The sequence below is a fragment of the Otolemur garnettii genome, unplaced genomic scaffold (genome assembly GCF_000181295.1).
Source record: "Otolemur garnettii isolate 467f Iridium unplaced genomic scaffold, OtoGar3 scaffold00013, whole genome shotgun sequence".
NCBI classification, from domain to species: Eukaryota; Metazoa; Chordata; class Mammalia; order Primates; family Galagidae; genus Otolemur; species Otolemur garnettii.
The window spans coordinates 498,990-514,115 of NW_003852408.1; the positions used below are offsets into that span (position 1 = coordinate 498,990).

The 15,126-nt window shown below is 42.5% G+C and overlaps 1 protein-coding gene and 1 non-coding gene across 3 annotated transcripts in view; both read right to left on the reverse strand.

The window, feature by feature from the left end:
- The window catches only part of ATG16L1 (autophagy related 16 like 1), a 41,320-nt gene that overhangs the window by 8,601 nt on the left and 17,593 nt on the right, over positions 1 to 15,126 (reverse strand). The window contains exons 7-12 of one of the 2 annotated variants that reach the window (XM_003784850.3): positions 11,846 to 11,932; positions 11,166 to 11,222; positions 10,187 to 10,289; positions 7,615 to 7,720; positions 3,979 to 4,049; positions 1,992 to 2,063 (exon numbers count right to left, since the gene is read on the reverse strand). In XM_003784850.3, coding sequence (XP_003784898.1) covers positions 1,992 to 2,063; positions 3,979 to 4,049; positions 7,615 to 7,720; positions 10,187 to 10,289; positions 11,166 to 11,222; positions 11,846 to 11,932 — 496 coding nt within the window. The remainder of the gene's footprint in view (positions 1 to 1,991; positions 2,064 to 3,978; positions 4,050 to 7,614; positions 7,721 to 10,186; positions 10,290 to 11,165; positions 11,223 to 11,845; positions 11,933 to 15,126) is intronic. The other variant, XM_003784849.1, reaches the window with a different exon arrangement.
- LOC111723610 lies at positions 9,329 to 9,604 on the reverse strand. Its single transcript, XR_002772113.1, has one exon.

A 15,126-nucleotide genomic window follows, 5' to 3' on the forward strand; every position in this document is an offset into this window, starting at 1 on the left:
CCCTGGGTAGAGTGCCATGGCATCACAGCTCACAGCAACCTCCAACTCCTGGGCTCAAGCACGTCTCCTGCCTCAGCCTCCCAAGTAGCTGGGACCACTGGTGCCTGCCACAACACCTGGCTATTTTTTGGTTGTAGCCCTCATTGTTGTTTGGTGGGCCCGGGTTGGATTCAAACCCACCATGTTAGGTGTATGTGGCTGGTCCCTTAGCCACTTGAGCCACAGGTGCTGAGCCCTCTAATCTTATTAACTGTGTTACTTTAGGCTAATTTGAGGGGCTTATTTGAGCCTCAGTTTCCTAATCTATCTACCTCACCTGGCCTCCTTTTAAGCAAACTAACCACAGTGGAAGATTCAACCCCATCTTAAGTGTCTAATAGAAGACTGGTTAGATAAATCATGGCATACTGCAGGACAGATGACAATGCAGCCACCAGGACTGGTTAGGCCGTCTTTTCCCTGTGTATGAGGCAGAGCTACAGGGCTTCCAGGGAAAGCCAGTTCAAGCATCTGGATAGCTGTCACCTGGGGCAGGCTCCCAAGCAGTACACCTCTAGCCCTTCATCAACACAAGAGCACAGGGCAGGCTCTCAGTGTGCACAACGCACACTTTGTCATCTTCGGGGTTCACACTCTTACACATTCAGACCTGGATCTTCTGTAAACTGAGAATGAAAAATTACTACTCTTGAGATACTGGCTAGCATTTTATAGGTAATTTTCCATACAGCTCTTTCAGGAAAATGGAAAGCCTAGGTTAATGTATGTTTCTAAGAGTCTTCTCATGTGATTCCTGCATCTTCTGATGAAACCACCAGAAATATACCCAACAGATCATTCACTACAGCTCTAAGAAGTTCACCCTCTTAACATCATGCTCCTCTGGTTTTTGTGTGGTTTGACAACCAGTGTCAAACCTCTTAGTAAAATGTCTACCACTGCCAAATTCACCCCCTGTTACCTCTCAAGAGCTTTGATTTAATAAGCTTATCGGATGATTCCTTCAAGCTTAAGAAAAAAATGCCTCCGATCTTCACATGTTTACATGGGGATAGCACATGGTTATGGGCAATCCAGAGGCCCTCAAAGTCAACAGTCTTGCAAAAGGACTATTCTAGTTAACTGCAAATCAAGCTATATGCTTTTTTTATCATTACAACAAAAGCAATACAATCATGAAGTTTCCGTCTTCTGCCTTGGATAAGGGACCATGGCAAGTTTGGGTTCTAGTGCAGATTTTCTCAACATTAGGACTCACGCTTCCTTCCCGATGCCTGTCTCCCAGCTTGAGCTTTAGTTGCTTCAGAACTGTTTACCTCTATAGGTACATCCATATGCACTTCTATATCTTACTGCCCAGCTACACTCTGTGATGTAATGACTGGGTCTTATGGGCCCTAAGAATCACAATTCACATGCTGGCGCTAAATCTGTGAAGTTAAGCTAAAACTGGTATCTACGAAAACTATTTAGTTCTTGTAAGCAGAAGTATACCAACTTGTTCATACAAATGTGAGGGTCTTATTACATAACATTCTGAAATGGAAACTTAGACAAAAATAAGAGTGTGAAGCAGAAACATACTTTCCCAAGGAGGAAAGGAAAGGTCAAGGTAAATTGGCATCATTTTTAGGAAAATAGCACAAGACTCCTAATTGATCTTTGAGACACGGTGTCACTATGTTGCCCTCAGTAGAGTGCCATAGCGTCACAGCTCATAGCAACCTCAAACTCATGGGCTTAAGCGATCCTCCTGCCTCAGCCTCCCAAGTAGCTGGGACTACAGGAGCCTGCCACAACGCCCGGTTATTTTTTTGTTGTTGTTACTGTTGTTTAGTAGGCCTGGGCTGGTTCGAAAACCTGCCTGCCTCAGTTTACATGGCTGGTACCCAAACCACTGAGCTACGGGTGCCAAGCCACTTGCCATTTTTTCTACACTTTGTACCATGTGAAGTTTGGAGATGGTACTAACTTTCTTAACCAAGTCTTACCCGTAATCGATAATCATCCACAGTCCAGATTCGACTTGCAAAATCATTTGAAGCTGCTAAGAGGTAAGACCCCTACAGGAGTAAAGGAAGGGAAAAACAGATTTTAGACAAAATAGAGAAATTCAGTCTACACAATACCAACCCCCCAATAATTAAGTCTAAGACTAAGATGTCTCAACCACACCCCCAATCTGAATACCAGCTATTGTCAGCAGTGTGGTGGCAAACTCATCAATCTGTCTATACCTCTCTCGTGAGATCTCTAGATTTTCACCTAAATGTTGTACTATAGACACATCAAGCTCAAACAAAACCTCAGCTCACTTTTCGCTTTGCAACCTTTGCCAGCAGCAAATACTAATTTCTCTATACACTGCCTGAGCCAAAATATACCCCAGAGGCACCCTGACTCTTCCCTTGCCTCACCTCCCAACTGTCCCTGAGACCTGCCCATCCTTAGCTAGACCCGCTCCTCTCCAACCTCAGGACTCAGCCACAACATGGGCCTCTAAATGGTCTGCAGAGGCACTGAACACTTGGGTCACTGCAGACATTCCCCCATCCATCATCGACGCTGTCACAGTTCTCTCAGAATTTAATGCTGTATCTGTTTTTACAAACCTCTCAAGGCTCCACACAGTTTTATGGTCAAATCCTACCACACAACACACACTCTGTTGACCCACACCTAACTTTTTAACTTTATTTCCTTATTACTCCTCAATTAAGTTCAATCATCCCCCAATCAAATTCAAGAAATAGCTCTATGAACCAAAGAGTCCCGGCACTGTGGTGGGTGTCAGGGATACAAAGATGACTATTATCCACACACTCATCCCCGGGGAGTTAGTCCCCACTTTAGCAAAAGCAGCAGATACAGCTAGCCACCACTCCGGTAAGTTTGCAAAAGTTGCTCCAGAAAAACAGAAGGACCCTCAGCCCAACCAGGGACGTGAAAAGCCTGCCTAGAGATGACAACACAGATGAGGAAGCCACCTTGCATCCCTTCCTGGCACTTCCACCCCAGCTGCTATGCCAATCTGCCCAGACTCTCCTCCCCTGCCTGTGATGGCCACTCTAACCTTTTTGCACCTGACCTTTGATGACCCCGAGGTCTGCATCGAATGTCCTAGTGTGTTCCCTAACCCTCACGCTGCTCCCTCCTCAGCATTCCCATCCTACTCATCTCCATGATAACCTTAGTACAAAGATTTGCAGTTAAATGCTTTCACGTCACTCTCACTTAAATGGCAAATCTCTGAGGGTAGGAACCACACTGGCCCTGGAAGTACAGCATCTAAACCCTCAAAGTATAGCTATTAAAAACCAGGTTAAGTTACTTTTTAATTTCAAAGAATCAAATATCTTAAATTGTTCTCCAGGCTGGGTGTGGTAGCTCACGCCTGTTATCTTAGCACTCTGGGAGGCAGAGGTGGAAGGTTTGAGACCAGCCTGAGGAAGACCAGCTTTTTTAAAAAGGTTCTTTTTTTAGTTACCACCTCTACCAAAAATAGAAAAATTGGCCATGCACAGTGGCTCACGCTTCTATTCCTAATACTCTGAGAGGCCAAGGTAAGTGGATTGCTTGAGCTCAGGAGTTTGAGACCAGCATGAGCAAAAGCAAGACTCTGTCTCTTCTAAAAATAGAAAACCTGAGGCTTGAGCCCATGAGTTGGAGTTTGCAGTGAGCTATGATATGATGCCATGGCATTCTACCCAGAGCAACAGCTTGAGTCGCTGTCCAAAAAAATAAATAAATAAAATAAATAAAATAAATTTAGCTGGGCTTCATGGAGGGGACCTGTAGCCTTAACTATTTGGGAGGCTGAGGTAGGAGAAACACTGGCACCCAGGAGTAAGAGCTTGCTACGAGCTAGGGTGAGGCCATGGCATTCTAGCCTGGGCAACAGAGTGAGACTCTCTCAAAAAAAAAAAAAAAAAAAAAGGGTCTTCGAAATCTCTAAAATCATAGATATTAGATACTTACAGCACTATCAAACTCAATGCTTGTAATTCCTGCATTACTGCCAGATAGGGAACCCTTGAACTCACATTTGTCTGTATAAAAAGAAAACAATTGAGAAAAGACAGAGTTAAACAAAGCCAGTAAGTAAGTTAAAGTGGGGCACTGGGATAAACAGAAGCCAGTGACACTGGTGACAGCAGCTTCCCTGCACCTTTACAGAACCAAACAGCAGAATGAGCAGAAGGGTAAGAGATACAACATACTGTTAATATCTTAGAACAACGAATGCTTAAGTAGATACCGACCCCATCATCTTCCACGTGTTCTTAAGCTATTCTTGAAGAAATTTAGATCAATGCCCTTTACAGAGAAAGTATAGGAATTTATGCTATTTCTCAGTAATTTTTCTAATTTATATAAATAAATCTTTGGTCTGACCAGTATTTGCACTGACTTTATCACTTTTGTAGAAACTGACCATCAAAATTTCAGAACCCATGGTGTAATTAATTTTCAATAAAGTTTGAAAAGGAATTTTTTAAAAAGGTACTTTAGTTACGTTAAACTGACTAGTCATTAGGATGCCATAAAGTTTGTCTACTATTTCTGAAATTTCTCCTTATACTTTTTTTTTTTTGGTTATTGAGATAGTTTTATTATGTTGTCTTTGGTAGAGTGCAGTGGCATCACAGCTCACAGCAACCTCAAACTCTTGGGCTTAAGTGATTCTCTTGCCTCAGCCTCCCAAGTATCTGGGACTATAGGCCACAACACTTGGCTAGTTTTTCTATTTTAAGTAGATGGGATCTCGCTCTTGCTCAGGCTGGTCTTGAACTCCTGAGCTCAAGTGATCCTCTTGCCATGGCCTCTCAGAGTGCTGGGATTACAGGTGTTAGCCACAGCTCAGTCCTAAATTCCTCATAAAATGGGAGCTTAAGGACTATTTATATTGGTAAGGTAGGAATTAGGGAATCATAATTGAACTCATAAAAGAGGATAAGAACAGAAACCATTCTAACAGATCCTTCTTTTACTCAGTACTCCTGAACAGTGGTGATACAAGTAGGAATGGAGCCAGAATGGTGTGAATGCTGGTCTGAAGCTGTCACACATATTCAGGGCGTAGATTTCTAACCTGGCTGGTGAACCCTCCCTAGAATTTATTTGCAAAATACAGCATATTTAACGTTTCTCCTGGCTCCCTAATCTCATCAGATTAGTACATGATTGTGAAAAAGTTGAAGAAGGTTAATATCCACTAATTAAGGCATCACTTTATTTAGAGAAGATACATATATATTTTGTTGTTGAGACAGAGTCTCACTTTATCACCCTCAGTAGAGTGCCGTGACATCACAGCTCACAGCAACCTCCAACTGCTGGGCTTAGGTGATTGTCTTACCTCAGCCTCCCGAGTAGCTGGGACTATATTTAGAGGAGATCTTTATAGACAAAAATATTACTGCAAATTCTAAGAAATTTCCCTATAGCTTATACTCAAAATACTGGCTATGTACTTGGCATCTAACACAGCGCTAACATGTAAGAAAAGACCCATCAAGGGTCGTTGTCTCTTCTCTTCACTCACGCTCCAGGGGGAGGCTGTGGTAATAGGGGGTCTGAAATTACCTCCCAGGGGAGCACCTGCTTGAGACAAAAACAGATGTTTCCATTGGACAAAAACCACCATTCTTCTGATTATTTTTAAAGGGTATAAAACAGGGCCCCAAACTACTCCATAAAAGGTCTCTTTGGACTTGGCCTCTTTCAAGATGCAGTATTAACCAAGAGGAAAAAACTTCAGAATGAAGAAGTTTAGAAGAAAGGCCTTACAAAAACCATAAAATGCTTCCAAACATCCTATGTTACTTCAGTATTAATTTTGATTAGTGTTTATTTCCTTCCTCAACAACAAAAGGTAACCCTATTATTGGCTCCTCTAATTTTATCACAGGTTGTGTGTATACTGACCAAGAAGTAAAAAGAAAACATTTCTAAATAAATAAATAAATAAATAACAATTAGCCAGCCATGTGGCTTTTGCCTGTAGTCCCAGCTGCTTGGGAGGCTGATCACTAGACTGCAGGAGATTGTTGTTACAATGAGCTGCAAAGCTGCTGCTGCATTCTAGCCCAGAATGAGACCTTATCTCAAAAAATAAAATAAAATCTAATGTTATTTCTATTTAATCTCAATGACATAATCAAAACAGATTATTTGCTTAGATTTTATAATTTTATAAGCCCCTAAAGTTTTTTTGTGGTATGTTTTTATTACTGTTTTATAACAATTTCTACAATCACTATTCATAAACTAACATGTTGTTTCAGGGAGAAACAGCAAATTGTCCTGGGCTTCAGCTGGCTCTAACTGTCTGCGATTTAACTACTGAGTCCTTTTTCTTTTGTTTTTTGAGACAGAGTCTCATTATGTCGCCCTCGGTAGAGTGCTGTTGCATCACAGCTCACAGCAACCTCAAACTCTTGGGCTTAAGTAATTCTCTTGCCTTAGCCTCCCAAGTAGCTGGGACTACAGGTGCCCACCACAACACCCAGTTACTTTTTTGTTGTAGTTGTCATTGTTGTTTGGCAGGCCTGGGCTGGATTCGAACCCGCCAATCCCAGAGTATGTGGCTGGTGTCCTAACCACTGAGCCAACTAGGAGTCTTTTTCCTGAGAAATCAAGGTCAGGGCAAATAAGGAAGCTTTACGAATAATCAACTCTAACCACAGGGATTAATAGATTGTTCTTGCTCTAATAAACCTCACAGGTAGTAACTTATATGACTTCTTAGTTGCTCTATTGCCTAGAGAAGGCTTCAGTGGGAAGAGCATGGAATCTGAAGTCATAGGACTTGGGTTAACCTTAGCTCCACTATTCACTTGCCAAGTCAATCACAGACTATAGCCACATCGATCAACTACGTAAGTTATGTAGTATTTGAGTTTTATTGTCTTTAGACTTCTTTGACTTTACTTTAGTAAAAATACACGCATATTTAATTGAATCTCAAAAATGTCAGAACTAGACTATGCCAATTAACTTCCATTTTCTGTTTTAATGCCATCCTGTTTCTGAGTACCCTGAGTTCCAATCAAAGAGAGTGAGTCTTAATCTAAGGGCCCTTGTCTGAGGGCCCTTAAATAATTTTTTTCTTGTTAATATGTTAGTGTTCCCCAGAGCCCTCTGATCAGTGATGCAGCCTAAGCGTGGGGTGCTTATCTCTACATTAATACACTTTTCTTTTCTCAAGCCTAGATATGACTTTGTTTTTTTCTAGGCTATCACTACTGCCATGATTAAATGCATCAACCATGGGCTGACGTACAGTTTTATTACGGAGTTCATAGTCATAAGATTTATTTTCCTCCTAGAACTAGTACTATTTTTCAAGATGCTAATTAGTATATATTTGAGAAAAACTACAAAACCTTTCTAACATAAACACATCCATATCGTATTTCCTAGTCACTATTTGGGAAATCTGAGCTAGCATCAACTTAGATACAAAAAGTAACAAATAATAATGCTTCGGTCAGATGATTCCTTACATAAAATGCTGCATGTTTTAAGAAGATGAACAAAAAGTGCTTGATACCAAGGCCAACCAGATGCTGCCAACAGAAGTTCTTTCTGTATACGCCAATGGGCTCTCACCTCCAAACACTTCCCAAAGCTTAACCCTCCGGTCCATGCCTCCTGTGGCCAGTAGCCGGGACCCTGGACTGAACTGCACGGCGTTCACTTCCCCATCATGTGCATCCTGCAAGACAAGCACCGTGTTTCTTTTTTTTTTGACCCCACCATTCCCATTCCCAGAGCCCAAGGCAAATGCTCGCTCCCAATGCCCAACAGGGGAAATGCTTGCCCTTTAACAGAGGTAGACTCAATCACACACTGAGCCGGGTTCCTAGCTCAGGGTTCTCCTCAGAGTCTAGTATCAATTTATTTGTATAGTTATAGTTAAATACAGTGCAGCCTTTTCAAAGAATAAAATCTGTGTAGGCGGTCTAAAGTTTGGTTTTGTATTAATTTTATTTATTCCAAGAATAACAACCCATATCAATCTTAACAGCTTAGAAACCAGCCTAGAATTAACTGCATCTTTTGGTCCAGACTGCGTTAACACTACTTGCTCGATTTATCACTAAATACTAATTTACTATTAAGTTCTAGGTCTCTAAATAATGTACAGCACATGGCCTCTAATGATAAAGCCTTACATAATGAGTCCCAGTACAAGCAGAGGCTGGTCCTACCACTTGGCATCAATCTATGTTATAATGGGATTTCATGTACTTCTTTTTGGAAACATGGCACTAGTGTCTACTGGCAGTGTGACCTCATTTCCTACCATCTCAAAGCCTCAGTTTGCCCATCTATAAAACAGGTTTTTGGCCAGGCATGGTGGCTCATACCTGTGGGTAGATTGCTTGAGCTCAGGAGTTGAGATCAGCAAGAGCAAGAACCCATCTTCACTAAAAATAGAAAAATTAGCTGGTCACTGGGGGTGGACACCTCTAGTCCCAGCTAATCAGAAGGCTGAGGCAGGAAGACCGCTTGAACCCAGGAGTCTGAGGTTGCTGTGAGGTAGACTGAGGCCATGGCACCCTATCCTGGGCAACAGAGAGAGATGGTCTCCAGAAAAAAAACTGTTTTGTGACTCAGGACTGTGTCTGTTCAAGAGTAGGCCTCAAATAAAAGTGACAGTTGTTATTTTGAGAGAGTTTAAATTCTACGCAATGAAAATTTCTGAGCCTAGCAAAAACACTGAAACCCACGACCTGAAAAGATGGCATTTGTGCTCAGGGTGAGAGGGGAAACCAAGTAAAAAAGCATTCTATATTAGGGAAAATAAGAGAAAAAGACCAGATGTTATTAGTGAAATATTTTTGGATAAAATACAACGTCTGGTATTCGCTGCAAACTGCTCCAGAAGTATGGGGAAGACATTTAGCAAGACTGGCAAACGGGACTAACTGCAGGTACTTTCCTGGATGACACTGCCCACCACCTCTGTGTAGTCTCACTTCCATGTATGTTTGAAAATTTCCTCAAAGGGGAAAGAAGAGAGGGGGAAAGAAGACTAAATTGCAGATTACCAGTATCTGATCGTCATACAGATCATTAATAGCTTGCCTAAAAGGTTATTTCAGGAAAAGCAAAACCTGTTCTTCACAACTGCCTAGAACTGAATGAAAAGATGGGTGAAACATCACTCAGAGCGGCTAGGAAATAAGCATCACTCTGTATGGCAAATTGATTTCCCAATTGTGTCCTGCTGCTGAAATTTTGTATGACAGGTGAGCAAATCTTTTACCTGCATATAACTTCCTTCCTGTGTGTTTTTATGGTTCCTTTCTCCTTAGGAGGTCTCAGATTGAAAACTTGAGATCATGCACCATCACACCCATGATGCCGCTCGTCAGTCTCCTGCGTGCCTGGTTCTGTTGGATACTCGTCAGCTGTGAATCATGCACTCTCAGAAACACACACTGACAGAATCCCCAACTGTCAGCTGCTCCATTATCCCATACACATGACTTAAATGTGACAGGAGAGAAAACAATGAGCTGCTTGGAGCTGAGGGCAAGGAAGGGACTGTGACATTCAGTGCAATCAGACCTTTTACCAATCATCATTGACCTCTGTGAGAAGCCCAGGCCTGCGATGGAATCACAGGAGTAGAGTGGGAATTGGTAGGGGCCTCGATGTCCCCTAGACTACTCCTCCTCAAAGGCAGGACTCCCTATAACAATGTGGCTGACCACTAGGCCAGTTCACTGGGCAGGAACACCTAACTGCTGTTCAAGTTCTTCCTTTTTCCTGAACAGAAAGCTCCCACCATATTAATTCCATCCCATTTGTACAGAAAGTCTGCCCTCTGGCTCCACTACCTCAACCCTCAGTGCTCTGAAAGTCCTATGTCCCAAATGTTCCTTAGGCTGTTTTGGATTTCTGCTCAATTATTCCAGCCAAGATGCAGATGAACTGTTAGTACCAGGACCCCGCTCTGAACTCCAGGTGACAGGCTTGGTATCATAGCAGCTTCTGCCCAGGACTGTGTCCTCTTTGTAATCATGGCCCTACGCATCATCATCCACGATTAGCTCTTCCTTGCCCATCCCTCATGCCACCACCCAACAGTCCTATGTCACAGAGGATGGCTCTGAAGCCAGGCTCTGCTCCCATACCAAGTGTGCAGGGTTTGTGGCTGCAGCATACTTACAAAGACACACAGTGCAGTAGTCGGCACCCTCACTTCTTTACCAGAACCTGCGTGAGTATCCATGTTATCCTGGGGGGGTGGGAAGGAGGAGACAGAGCGTCTCCTGAGAAACAACATAAAGACAGGCATTAGACAGGGTCACACAGTTGTGTGTTCATCCAACGTCAGAAAGACTCACACACAAGCCTGCTTACGCAGACTGCCTGTCAACAGCTTTTGTCACTTTTAGACTCTTCAAGCCACAGAGCTATTCACAAAGCATCAGAAGCGTCCTCACTAATGTGGGCCAGCACATACCTTACTCTCCTGCTTGCTAACTCAGGCTCCAAAATTCAATAGTAAAAAGTGATCCTGGACAACCTGCTTACCCAGTCAATAAACTGATTTAACTGCAAGCTCACAGGTAGCTCTTTGGTATTTCTGCAAAAACTATTTTAAGATGGTTTCTATGCCTAGTCATAATCATACTCAGTGTACACCGTGGTCAACGTAGAGTCCAACGCATGCCAAAAGAAAGAGCGACGAGAGCATGAGTACTGTACAAAGATTCAATGTGACAGCCCTGCTCAGAGGGCTGCCGGCATTCCTGAACATGCAAAGCATCCTGGTTAGCACGTGTGCATCTGATGATTGAGGGTAGTGAAGCGTGATCAGCATAATTATCAATGACCCACACTCACATGCTGGGCTAAGATAGAGAGTATTTTCACCTGGCAGCATCAGAAGAAGAATGATGTCCCAAAAGGGGAGACTCGGACAAACTAAAGGGAAAGGCCAGAGATCAGCACGCAGCGAGATTAAAACAAAGGAAGGTGAGGGAAGAAAAGGAAGAAGCTAAATGAAAAGCTGAAATTAAGGCATCTGTATACGCTGCACCACTGAAATTCTAGTGTATATTAAAAAATAATAAATCATGTACATATACTTAGGTATATTTACATACATTTTTAAAAGGAAAGGTGAAGGTTTTCTAACCTACCCAAAGATATTAGTGATAGAATCCAGAAGGCCTCCAGCAGGCTGCGAGAGTCGCTTACTAAAGAGGAGGGGAGGATAGGTTTAAACCTTAGAAACATTTTGCCCAATCAATCAATAAAAACAGCCCATAAAACAGGTACCTGGCAGTATGTTTCCCATTTAGTTCCCAAACCCCAGCCAAGAGAAACCCAACACAATACTCAACCACCAGAAAACATGGGAAGGTAGAAGGGAAAACCCAGCCTAAAGGTTTTAAAGGAAATAACATTCCCTAGCATTAAATTCATTTCCCTGGAAATAAAGCCTTAGACAAGGAAACTGTCTAACTGACTTAACAATTTCTGGCTATAAATAATGAACCCCCCCTCTGTTAGTCCTGCTTTAGGAGAAAAAAAATCCTTGGGTCCTAATAAAAATTAAACATATCATCTCAACAATCATTCCAAGTTTAACTATCTTTTAGGAAGTACTACTTTGTTTTATATTTAGAAACATGAAGCCACCTATGCCCTCTCTCCAATTAAGCAGAGGTCAATCTAGAAAGACTCAGCACCTCCATGGTGTGCCAGAAAGGGGTTCAGGAGTGTGGGTGCACCAGATTTTGTTCTTCTGTTGTGTCCACAAATTTGCTGTCCAACTGCTGCCTGAGCTCTCTCTTTCCTGGCCCAACCGTCTACTTACCTGGCTGCTCTGCTGATGGCTCGCACGGGAGAGGTCTCCTCAGTGTGATCAGAGGTTTCATCCACAATGACTTCAATGTCATCATCCCTAGGAAGAAGGGCAAGGGATTCTGATTCAGCTAAACAGGAGCTTTGTGATGAATCTGTTTGGCAAATGCCAACATCGCTTTCTAGTCCCACACAACCTACGTGATTTGGCTATGATAGAGGTGATTAAAAGTTCTGTGGAGAAAAAGGAAGAGCTGGGGGGGGGGGGGCGGAATGGGTGGAGGGAGGGGGATTGGAGGGATCACTTCTGAGGTTTATCTTACAGGGGTACAAGTGAATCTTTCTAAGAGTAGAATGTGAACGTTTTAAAACAATAACTGAGAAAATGACATGAAGGCTGTGTTGACCAGTTTGATGGAAGTATTTCGGATTGCATGTGAAAACCCCACACTGTACCCCAGAAGTGCATTAATGTATTTAGTTACCAGTCAATAAAGAAAAAGGAAGAGCTGCCAAGCTCTGGGCAACATTAAGAGAAACGTTTAACCTGTTCAAATCAAAGCCAGAATACCAACTGTTAATAACCTGAAAAGTGACCATTTGATCCCTCTAGACATAAACACAGCTCCACTTGAAAAGCAGTCAAATAATGGTCTGTTGATTCTATAACCGCATAACCAACACCATGGTAGGGCTTTCCATCAGGAGTCAGCGTCAGAGTTCCCACGTGACCACCTAACAGGGGCAGCTATGGTGTAAAAGAAAATGATACTGCAGGGAGAAGAATCCAGGGGAAGCAAATGGTTGATTGCTGAAAGGGCCATTAACAATCTGATTTCAAATATTACTTTAAATAAAGACAGAGAAAAGCAAAAGCTAAATGCCATTCATTTTGACTCTGGGTATTTTGTGCTTATGTTTAAACACACAGTGCCTCTGACACATAAGACACATTTCCAGGAATATATCAAGTCACAGGAATGTGTTCCTTTTGTTTTTGTTTATCCCAATAGATACAAAGTACCCTGGAATTCCCCTTCTTCATTTTTATAGACATCTTTCCTGGTTGGGGGGAAGCAAGTAATTATTTTGGTCTTAATGACCTCCTGCTAAGTTGTAATCTTCATGGAAAAGTAAAATAATAAAAGGTAATAGCCCAAGACTTTATCACCTACTGTTTGGGTTCACAAGAACTTGAAAATGATTTTTCCTTCTTCACGATTATTTGGATTATGTAAATGTATACTCAAGAACCTGTTACCAATCAAGTTAAACCAAGTCAAAGTAAATGTATTTTCCTTGGCTATTTACTCTAGGATTGTGTGTAGTTGTATCATATTCTTGGCCAGGATGTAGAGGAGAGTAAAGGCAGGCCTAAGCCCAGAGGACAAAGCTGTGCTTTGTTTTCTTCTTGGTTTTCACACAGATTTCAGGGTGGGAGTCACCTGTGCTTTCACAAGGACAACATGAGAAATACAAACGTGGCAAAAAGAAAGAGTGAATGTGAGCTGAGCCTGACAGTGCTCTAACATAGACTTTATGGTCATCAAGTACCTGGAACTATGCACAGGCCTAGGACCCTAAGAAAATACCATGATCTGCCAATTCATTATCAAATGTCCTTTGACCTAGAAATTGCTCTTTGGTAACAAGCACAGTGATTAAGAACAGATCTTACTCCTTTAAAGAGACATAGTCTGTCTCTGTCACCCAGTCTGGAGCACAGCGGCATGATTATTGCTATGACCTTAAATTCCTGGGCTCCAGCTACGCTTCTGTCCCAGCCTCCCAAGGAGCTAAGACTATAGGCACATGCCACCACACCTGGCTAATTTTTAAACTTTTTTTAGAGACAGAGTCTTGCTATGCAGCCCAGGCTGGTCTCAAACCCCTGGTCTCAACCTATCTTCCCTCCTCGGCCTCCCAAAGTGCTGGGATATAAGCATGAGGCACTGGCGCCTGGCCTAAGAACAGACCTTCACAGCCCTCGGTTCATCCTAGCTTGGCCCCTGCCTATGCAATCCTGTGCAATGTGCTCAACCTGACTAAATCACACTACACCTAATCACCTGGTTATGCTGCCAAATGACACTTTTGTAAGCTGTTACTTTTAAGAAACCAAACCTCATTTCCAGGCTAAGTATTTATTTACTTTGTGGCTTTGGGAAAATAGATCTGAGATTAACTTTCCACATCTAAGAGTGTAGAAGAAGCACATATACCCTCTATCTAAAGCAAAGCCTTGGTGTAAGAATCTTTGCTTTCTTATAAATTGTGTTTGTGAAAGATTTCTGAATCTAAACCATTCCCCTCTATTCACAAAGACGCAACCAACATTATAAAAAATGGTGGCTCATAATTCTAAAACTCTATTTCAAAAACAATTTCAGTAGCAAGGAAACACATTCTGGAGCAAAGCAAATTTTGTTATTAAAATACCTACCACTTGGCATGTGTGGCTTAGTGAGTAGGGCACCGGCCCCATATACCAAGGGTGGTGGGTTTGCACCTGGCCCCAGCCACGCTTTAACAACAACAACAAAGAAATAGCCTTGTGTTGTGGCGGGCACCCGTAGTTCCAGCTACTTGGGAGGCTGAGGCAAGAGAGTCGCCTAAGCCCAAGAGCTGGAGGTTACTGTGAGCTGTGATGCCACAGTACTCTACCGAGGGCAACAAAGTAAGACTCTGTGAAAAAAAACAAACAAACAAATACCCATCACTCTTAAAGCTTCAAATTTGAGGGAAGATCCCCAACCTCCATTTGTAGGCAGGTGAGGAAAAGCTTCAGAACCAATTCAATTCCCTTAGTTTTCTTCTGTTGTTTTTTTTAAGACAGAGTCTCACTCTCACATCCTGGGTAGAGTGCCACGGAATGTTAATTCATAACAACCTCAAACTCTTGGACTCAAGCAATCCTCTTGCCTCAGCATCCCAAGAAGTTGGGACTACAGGTGCCCACCACAATGCCTGCCTATTTTTTTTAGAGACTGAGTCTTGCTCTTACTCAGGCTGGTCTTGAACTCCAGAGCTCAGGCAATACATGTGCCTCAGTCTCCCAGAGTGCTAGCTAGGATTGCAGGCATGAGTCACCATGACCAGCCTCAGAGATCTGAGTTTTCATGTAGGCATACATTTAAAGCAGGGTGTCCAACCTATGGCCCACAGGCTGCATGCTGGTTTTGTGAGGACTTCTTTTGCTTATCTGTGGCATCAGATATAACAAAAAGCATGCATGGACCTGAACCTTTTTTTTTTTTTTTTTTGGTTAATCAGCTTGTCCTGCAGTGTTTGTGT